General features: G+C 36.0%; 1 protein-coding gene across 8 annotated transcripts in view; it reads left to right on the top strand.

The window, feature by feature from the left end:
• The window catches only part of NEXN (nexilin F-actin binding protein), a 52,894-nt gene that overhangs the window by 21,942 nt on the left and 20,663 nt on the right, over nt 1–10,289 (top strand). For 6 of the 8 annotated variants that reach the window (XM_029947288.1, XM_029947281.1, XM_029947286.1 and 3 more), the window contains 4 exons: nt 4,792–4,868; nt 6,315–6,506; nt 6,703–6,781; nt 6,866–7,014. In XM_029947288.1, coding sequence (XP_029803148.1) covers nt 4,842–4,868; nt 6,315–6,506; nt 6,703–6,781; nt 6,866–7,014 — 447 coding nt within the window. In that variant the 5' untranslated portion in view covers nt 4,792–4,841. The remainder of the gene's footprint in view (nt 1–4,791; nt 4,869–6,314; nt 6,507–6,702; nt 6,782–6,865; nt 7,015–10,289) is intronic. The other 2 variants (XM_029947289.1, XM_029947290.1) reach the window with 1 other exon arrangement.

Raw genomic sequence — 10,289 nt, 5'->3', positions numbered from 1 at the left:
GGCTGCTGACACCTCGCCAAGATGGCGCAGGGCTGGAAGCTGTTCCTTCCCTTGTGCCACGTGGGTTCGGGATTTAGGCTACCCAGCTGTTATCTATGGAGTGAGCTTCTCTCTCCAAGTGCGGTTAAGCATTCTTTACCTCTTCCCCAGAGACAGTACTATGAGCGTGTTCAGTCTCTCTGTCTCTTCCCTTTGTCTCTCGGGCTCTGCGCGCTTGACCCGCGTTGGGCTGGGGCTCCCACCTCCCCTGCCCATCTCGGGCTGGCCCATTTTCCCATCTCCCCAGTTCTTACTCACTCACTCAGGTATCCTTTAGGTTCTCTTCCTTCTGGAGTCCGTATTTCCTCCTTCTGCTCTTGCAGATGAGAGTAATGTCCTTCTCAGTTCAATCGATGGGGCCGACAAAGTTTACAGAGCTCCCTTCCTCTCTGCCATCTTGGCTCCTCCCCCCCGGGATGGAAAATGTTTTAACAAAATTTTATCAAATTGAATTTATCAATATGTTAAAAGGATAATGCATCATGACCAAATAAAGTTTCTCCTAGGAATGTAAAGTTGATTTAATATTTGAAAATAAAGTAATGTAACTTACTATAACACATATCAAAATAAGATTATCTCAACAGATACAGAAAAAACATTTTATTAAATCCAACATACATTCCTACAATTACTCTAGCACAATAGGAAGAGAAAGGAATTTAATATCATACAGGTCATCTAAGAAGAATCTGTAGCTAAATCGTATTTAATGGTGAAACACTAAGCACTTTTCTCCTGAGGTCAGGAACAAGGCAAGTATGTCTGCTCTCTCTACTTCTATTTGACTTTGTACTGAAGGTTTTAGTCAGAACAGTCAGGCCAAAAAAATAAATAAAAGACATACAGGTTAGGAGAGAAAAAGTTGAATGTGTTCATAGATGATATAGTTATCTATGTAGAAAATCAAATGGAATCTACAAAAAAAAAAAGTCAATGGAACTAATAAGTTACTTTGGCCAGGTAGCAGGACAGAAGATGAGAAAACAAAAATATATTTCTGGGGGCGCCTGGGTGGCTCAGTCAGTTAAGCATCCAACTTCAGCTCAGGTCATGATCTCACAGTCCGTGGATTCAAGGCCTGTGTCGGGCTTTGTGCTGACAGCTCAGAGCCTGGAGCCTGCTTCAGATTCTCTGTCTCCCTCTCTCTCTGCTCGCCGTCCCCACTCACTCTCTTCCTCTGTCTCTCAAAATAAAATAAGAAACATAAAAAATATATTTCTGTATACCAGCAACAAATGATCGATTGAAATCTAAAACATAACACCATTTACAATAGCATCAACAAATACGGAACTATTTACAGATTTATATGTGAACACAAAGGACCTAGAATAGTCAAAACAAATTTGAAAAGGAACAAAGTTGGGGTTACACTATTCCAAGGTTCACGATAAAGCATGGTAATCAAGAATATAGCATGGTGACTGTAGTTAAAAAAAAAAAAAAAGATTCCCTTGATATTGGCATCAGGAGAGACAGATTGATGGAACAGAATGTAGGGTCCAGAAATAGAGCCACCCATCTATGGTCAGTTGACTTTTGACAAAAATGCAAGAGCATTTCATCAGAGAGATAATACTTTTTTTAAATAAGTGGCCCTGAAAAATTGTTTATCCATATGCAAGAAAATAAATTTTTTCCATATATAAAAATCAACCCAATATGGATGAGAGACCTAATGCAAAACCTAAAACTATAACCTCTTAGAAGTAAATATAGGATAAGTTCTTTGTGATTGTGGATTAAGCCAGTACAGCACTAAAAGCACAAACTATAAAAGAAATATATAAGATGGACTTGATCAAAATGAAAAGCTTCTGCTCTTCAAAAGACATTGTTAAGGAAATGAAAAGACAAGCCAAAGACTGGGAGAATATCTTTTCAAATCATACATCTGATATAGGTTAAAAATTTTTTTTAATATTTTGTTTATTTTTGAGACAGAGAGAGACAGTGCATGAGCGGGCAGGGGCAGAGAGAGAGAGAGAGAGAGAGAGAGAGACACACACACACACACAGACTCGGAAACAGGCTCCAGGCTCTGAGCTGTCAGCACAAAAGCCTGACGCAGGGCTCGAACCCACGAATGTGAGATCACGACCTGGGCCGAAGTTGGAGGCTTAACCGACTGAGCCACCCAGGTGCCCCTGATATAGGTTTTGAATCCAGACTATATTAAGTACTTTCAAAAGTTAATGGAAAATAACCCAGTTACAAAACAGGCAAAATATTTGAGCAGATACTTCTGTCAAAGAATATTTGTAGGTAGAAAACAAACATATCAAAAGATGTTCAGTAGCACTAATTATTAGGGAAATGTACATTAAAACCATAACGTGATGTCACTACACACTGTTAGAATGTCTAAAATTGAGAAGACCATACCAAGTGCTGGTGAAGCTATAGAAGAAGTATAACTCTAATATACTGTTGGTGGGAAGATAAAATGGTACAACCACTTAGAAAACAGTTTGTGACTTTCTTAAAAAGTTAAACATACATCTACCATAAGGTTAGCCATTATCCTTTATTTACTTAAAAAAGTATATGTTCACACAAAGACTTATACATGAATATTCATAGCAGCTTTATTGTAATAGTAACTTCAAAGAATCCAATGTTCAGCAACAGATGAATGATGGTATAGTCAACAAACTGTGGTATTCAACCAATTCAACAAATCATGGTATATTTATACAATGGAATAATATTCAGTACTAAAAAGGAACTATCTATGATCCATCTATTGATGGATGAATGTCAAAATACTTAAGCTGGAGAAAGGGGCCTGATAAAATAGTATATAGCTTTTGATTACACTTATAGAAAATTGAAGGGGCGCCTGAGTGGCTCAGTTGGTTAAGCATCCGGCTTCGGCTCAGGTCATGATCTCATGGATCATGGCTTCAAGCCCCACGTTGGGGTCTGTGCTGCCAGCTCAGAGCCTGGAGCCTGTTTTCGGATTCTGTGTCTCCCTCTCTTTCTGACCCTTCCCTGCTTGCGCTGTCCTTCTCTGTCTCTTGAAAAAATAAGAATTAAAAAAAAAAATTGAATCTACAGCAATCAAAAATGCGCCTGCCTGGGGATGGGGGTGGGAAAAGCAAGAAAAGGGGAGAGTGAATGGATCTCGGAAAACTTTTGGGGGTAATGTACATATTATCTCGATTGTGGTGATGGTGTAACCATTTCAACTTATCAAACTGTGCACTTAAAAATTTTTTTAAGTTTATTTAGAAAGAGATAAAGACAGCATGAGTCAGGGAGGGGCAAAGGAGAGAGGGAGACAGAGAATCCCAAGCTGGCTCTATGTTGTCAGTGTAGAGTCTGATGTGGGTTCAGTCCCATGACCTGAGCTGAAACTAAGCCACCCAGGCACCCCCAAATGGTGCACTTTTTAAAAGCATAGTTTTTTGTATGTCAGGGATACCTTGGTAAAACTATTAATTAAAAAAATTTTTTTTTAATATTTATTTTTTGAGAGACAGAGACACAGCGTGAGCAGGGGAAGGGCAGAGTAAGAGAGGGATGCAGAATCTGAAGCAGGCTCCAGGCTCTGAGCTGTCAGCACAGAGACCAATGCGGAGCTCGAACCCATGAACTATGAGATCATGACCTGAGCTGAAGTCGGACGCTTAACCAACTGAGCCACCCAGGCACCCCAAAAACTATTAATTTTTTTAAGCCAATAGATAAAATTCTAAAAGTTATTAAATTCAGAAGTTGTCAGGGAACGAGTAATAGAGGAAGAAATAAAAGGGGCAAACAAGAAACAAGTAGTAAAATGGTAGTCTTCAGTTCATTCATATAATTACATTAAATGTTAATGGACTATACATGCAATTCAAAAAGATATCAGAATTGGGGCACCGGGTCGCTCAGTCAGTTAAGCATCCAACTTCAGCTCAGGTCATGATCTCACAATTCATGGGTCTGAGCCCATTGTGGGGCTTTGTGCTGACAGCTCGGAGCCTAGAGTGTGCTTCCAATTATGTGCGTGTCTTTCTCTGTCCCTCCTCCACTCTCTCTTAAAAATAAACATTTAAAAAAAGTTTTTAAAGATCAGAATTGATTTTTCAAAACAAGGTCCAATTATATGCTGTGTCCAAGAGATGTACTGTACATATAAAATAAGTTGAAAGTAAATAGCTAGAAAATTATATACATCATGCAGACTAAACTTAAGAAAGTTGGTGTAGCTATTTTAATATCAGATAAGTTCAGGACAATGAGATAAAAAAGAAAATTTCATACTGATGAGTCAACTCAAAAAGAAGATACTATAATAATGCATATGCATTTAAAAGAGCTTGAAATTACATGAAAAATGACAGAATTAAAGGATGAAATAGACAATCCCACATACCTGAAGACTGATAGAGTAACTGCCCCCCCCAAAAGTAAAGACACAGAAGATCTTAATAACACGACAAATTATCTTGACCTAGTTGATATTTATAAAATAATACACCCAGTAACTGTCAAATACAAATTCTTTGCAAGTGCACTTGATACATTCACCAAGCTATTCTGGGTGATAAATTTACAAGGACCTTTTAATACCATGCATCTTGTACCCTCTTATACCCTGAATCTTGGGCAAAGGAGCTGAAGGTTATCACAATTTATTACTTGCCTGGATTGTGTCAATATTTTTTGAGGAGCAACTGTCATTTCTGTTTACAAAAATATATAGCATATGAAAAATTAAATCATTAAAAATTCTTATACAAGACTAATATATTTTTTCAGGTGCAAAAATATACAAAGCTCCATAATTACTGAGACCACATAGAGCAACCATGAATGATATTTCCCAGAAGGCTGAGGTAAGTCTCAAACATTTAAAAAAAAAAAAAAAGGGAGAGTGGGGGATAGGGAACATAGGATTGACTGTAGAACCGCTGAAAGGGCAGTTTCTTGTTGGAAAGGTCATATCCAGAAGTTCATAATGACATAGTGTCAAGATATAAAATGAAAGAGCTAAAATTCACAGGCTGGTCTTGGGCCCGGTATTTTCCTTTGGATTCTAAGCATAATGACAGTGAAGTGCATGTGATGGCTAACATCTTGAATAGAGTTTTAATACCTTGATAAGTTTTAGAAGTTATTTTTTAGTATTTAAAAAAACAACAACCCAGATTTGATGTATACTCTTAGGAGAAAGCAACAATTCACTCTCTGGTAAGGCTCCTTCTTAGCTACTGCTCCCAGCAGCTGCAGTAAAACTTCTCAGCCTTTTTCTGGATCTTGTCCGTAGTTTCTGAGAGTTGTAGTAAGAGCTCAGTTGCTGACACCCCAACATTATGAAGTTTAAAAAACCTTAAATAGCCAATGACCCCATAAGAAGATAATAAAATAGAGGCTGAGTATGCCACAGATTAATAAGTAACTTGTCATAATTACTAGGGGAATGGGTTTGGTGTTCTGAGGCACTGATATTTTATTTACTGAAACATCTTTTGGATCAGCTTAATTTTTTAAATGATGAAAATAATTTGCTTTCCTGGTTTTAGAGTGGAGGGAAGTCTTTTCTCCAGTCCTTTACTAAATCCCTCCTTTTCCAGGAATCTCTTTTGCCATCCGAGAGCTCAGCCTGCTTGGTATAATATAACCCTTTTACACATTGTTAATGTTGGTCTACAGAAGTTCTAGGTGGGCAGTACAGCAGTAGTAACAACATACAAACCACTGCTTTGAGCAAAGACCCTGGAGCATGTCAGGCACACATGGGAAGTAAAGGGCTGACCTTCAGTTTTACTCCTATTTGATATGGAAACAAGCAAGAGCGTTGACATATGAATTGGGCTATAAACTTTAAAGCCTGAACTTTTGCTTTATTTTTACCATAACCTAATTTATTGAAATTAGTAAATTTATTGAAATCAGTGTCTTTTAAGTAGGAGATGTAAAATCTGAATCTTTAATGATGTGTAGAAAAACAAAGTACAGGTTGTTTTAAATTAGTTTTTATATTTTTAATATTTAAATAATTTATATTTTTATATTTTGCTAGCTTTCAGCCTCAGTGGAATGCATCTACAAAGTGGAACTCCTTTATATTAATAAAGTTTTACTCTCATTTTTCTGTGATTTCATTTTTCACACTTAGACTTTAGAAAGTAATCAGATTCTGATCGTACAAATATTTCAAACTCATTTCTGTTTTCTGTTTCAATAAGTATTTCTTATATTGCTTGCTGATCTATCTTTACTTGATTTCTCCCTATCTTTTTTTTTTTTAACTTTCTTCTCTTTATTTTCTTCTAACGAAGATTCTGCTTTCTTCATCTAAACCTGTCCCAAAAACCTATGTGCCAAAACTTGGCAAGGGTGATGTAAAGGATAAGTTTGAAGCCATGCAGAGAGCCAGGGAAGAAAGAAATCAAAGGAGATCTAGAGATGAAAAGCAAAGAAGAAGAGAACAATATATTAGAGAGAGAGAATGGAACAGGAGAAAGCAGGAGGTTATTTTATTTTATTTTATTCTTGTGCAAAATTCATTTTAATCTTTTTAATTTATGCTTTATTATTCACATTAACCATATTTTATATTAAATGTAATTAAAATACTTTTCTGTATTTGTCAGTTAATTTTAAACTTTGCATATAATTTAGTCTAAAGTTTGGACAAGCTGCTATTAATTTATTTAATCAATTTAGATTAAAGAAATGCTTGCTTCTGATGATGAAGAAGAGGCATCTTCTAAAGTAGAAAAGGCCTATGTCCCAAAGCTAACAGGTAAGAAACCTGAGGGGTAAATTATAAATGAAATTGCAAAAACAGAACCATAGCAAATAGCAAACATATTTTGTATATTCTTAGGAACTGTTAAAGGTAGATTTGCTGAAATGGAGAAACAAAGACAAGAAGAACAAAGAAAAAGGACAGAGGAGGAACGAAGACGCAGAATTGAGCAGGATATGTTAGAGAAGAGGAAGATACAACGTGAATTAGCAAAAAGGGCTGAGCAGGTACACACTAAATATTAAATTGGTATTTGCTTCAGAAACTAATTTTACAGAGTAAACTAATCAGTACATTGCCTAATTAAAATATTTTCATATAACATAAACTTATTAAATAGCAGCTAACTTGAAAACAAGATCTTACCACAAATATTTAATATCAGATAAATATTTAATATCATATGCCTAGAAGGATTAAGGGCAAATTATGCTTATTTTAAGGTTGAATGCTACGATAACTTTTGTTATGCACCAACTTGTCATTCAGTCCATACTCCTTACACTGTCCACATTTCTTGTTTTTCCTGACATGTTAGAGGATTTTACAAAGATGTAAGGCAGTGTCACATAAACTATCCACAATATGCTGGTCTTTCAGTAGCAATTAATAAATACTTGTTACCATACACTAAGGCATAATTAGGGTATCTTCCTACTCAAGAATTTGAAGCAAATCACATTTTACTTAATAATGGTATTATTAGCTATCTCATTAACCTTTTTTTGTCTTAAGTTGGAGATGATCGTAGAAGAGGGGAGAAATGTGTGACAGCCATTTCCTTCATATAGTCATTCCTGATGCCATAGCCACAGGGGACAAATGAGAGGGGGGTAAAATTGTTCCCATGATTTTATATAGTCTCCTAATGAATTCAGAATTCCCATGTATTTTAGCTCAGAGCATGAGAACTTAGAGGCTGTTAAGTATTTTTAAAATACTCAAGAATATGATCAAATCTCCAGAAAAAGCTAATCTCTCAAAGTGACTAATGATTATGACATAGAAACTTAATAGTCATACTTTTATTAAGTAAAGAATTGATTAGTTCACAAAATTAATGCGCTGATATTTATTATAAATTATCTCTAGTCATAGACTTGAAAAGATGACAGTTATATTGTTTATGAACTTAACATAGTCTATATTATAAGATCAAAAGAGATGATCAGTGTATTGAGTTTAATGAGATGGCATTTATCTCCTAGAGTTGTTAATAATATTATATGAGTTAATAAATGCAAAGCACTTAGAAAAGTGCCTGGTACACAGTAAGTAGGCTATAAATAATATCTTACCTAGATAATAGTACATACAGATAAAGGTCATGAAGCCATTTTAGCTCCTCTTTCTTCTCTCATCAATATGTTAACAAATATATTAACATAGTCTTCATGGTATAAAACCATTTATATTGTGAAGTTGTACTTGGCTTTTTTGTCTACTCTTTAAGGACTTTAAATCTATTTGCTTTGCTCCTTCCAGTTTCCTACCTCTCTAAAAAGAAAAATGACAAGAAGGCAAAGCATATGCCATATTTGCATGTCAAAGACATTTTTTACCTAGACTTTGCAAATAACCACTTCTGTGGAAGATAACCACTTGTATAGTGGCAAATAATGACATAATGCCGGATGAATTATAGAAAGGAATTGGAATTTTCCATATTTTATTACTTTGTACATCTTAGTCTAATTAAAGGATGGTATGTACTTTACCTCTGATATCTCCAGTTATCAAAGATGAGAATTCATTTTGCAATAAAATTTCACCCAGGAATATAAATACAAAAAGTGAGGATTATAGATTGTACATTATAAATATAAAATATAGTATATGTAATTATATTTATAATATATATTATAAAATAAGGTAATTAAATATGTAATTATAATATGTAGTATTTGGCAGCAAATAGTGTACCTGGGTTTAGTCTATTTATATTAAGTCTTATAAACTTTTTCAAAAAAGTACCGATTGCTCACTAGATTTTAAGACCCACTACAACCCCAAGAACTGAATAAATAGGCAGTGGTTTCTCAAAGATGACATGTGTGTTGAAGAGGTGAGTTTGAATATGATGAAGACATGGAATACTTAGAGGGAGACAAAGTATCATCAAAAGTACCACTTCTTTAGTAACTCCAGAAACTATATGGCAGGGTGCATAGTCCTGGTTAATGAAGATTTTGGTCTATTACATTATATGAGAATATGAGGTAGAGCCAAATAAACTGAAAAATACTAATTTTATATTACAAATATGGAAAACCCAGTTTTAAAAATTAAGTACATTTTCTGCTCAAGACTAATAAAATTGAATCTGTCTTTGAATATACAAAGTATGACATGGATAATCAAGAAAAGTTTGTTTTTGTTTTTTAGTAGGTACCACACTCAGTGTGGAGCCCAACATGGGGGCCTGAACTAATGACCCTGAGACCAAGACCTGAACTGAGTTCAAGAGTCAGATGCTTAACCAACTGAGCCCCCCATGTGCTCTCAAAAAAGTGTTAATGTTGGGGCACCTGGGGGGCTCAGTTGGTGAAGCATGAGACTCTTGATCTTGGGGTTGTGAGTTCAAGCTCCAATTTTGGGGTAGAGTTTACTAAGAAAAAAAAGTCTTAATGTTAATTTGAAAAATCCACTTATACAAGTCCATATTCAAGAATGCTTTAGAAGGGATTCCTGAGTCAGGAGAACTACCAGATTCTAGTATCTTATGATTAATTAAAAATGAGTATACTTTGTATACTGGATGTTAGAATCAAAGACCAATAAAATTTGGGGGAGAATCTTAATTTAGTATAATTTTTAAGGGTTTTTTTTTTTTTGAGAGAGAATGCCAATGGGGGGTGGTGCAGAGAAAGAGGGACAGAGGATCTGAAGTGGGCTCTGCGCTGACAGCAGCAAGCCCAAAGTGGGGCTTGAACTCACGATCTGTGAGATTATGACCTGAGCTGAAGTCAGATGCTTAACTCACTGAGCCAACCAGGAGCCCCTTAATTTAGTATAATCTGGTTATCTTTGAGGACACTGTCATGGGCAAGGTTAACATCTATCAACTTAGAAAAAAAGAAATTATTGATAGGGGACTTTGATGTTGAAAATAAAGGGAGTGGGGTGCCTGGATAGCTTAGTCGGTTAAGCTTCCGGCTTCAGCTCAGGTCATGATCTCGTGGTTCATGGGTTTGAGCCCCGCGTTGGGTTCTGCTGACAGTTTGGAGCCTGGAGGCTGCTTAGGATTCTGTGTCTCCATCTCTCTCTTTCTGCCCCTCCCCCTCTCATGCTCTGTCTCTGTCTCTCAGAAATAAATAAACCTTTAAAAAAATAAAAAATAAAGGGAGTGGTGCCTGGGTGGCTCAGGTGGTTAAGCACCTGACTCTTGGGTTTTGGCTCAGGTTATGATCTTATGGTTCGAGTTTGAGCCCTGCATCTGGCTCTGTGCTGATGATGCAGAGCCTGCTTGGGGTTCCCTCTCTCTGCCCCTCGTCTACTTGTG

Source organism: Suricata suricatta, chromosome 8 (genome assembly GCF_006229205.1).
Source record: "Suricata suricatta isolate VVHF042 chromosome 8, meerkat_22Aug2017_6uvM2_HiC, whole genome shotgun sequence".
In the NCBI taxonomy this organism is placed as follows: domain Eukaryota; kingdom Metazoa; phylum Chordata; class Mammalia; order Carnivora; family Herpestidae; genus Suricata; species Suricata suricatta.
Note: the sequence above shows the minus strand (reverse complement) of the source record. Positions and strands in the feature narration are given on the sequence as shown.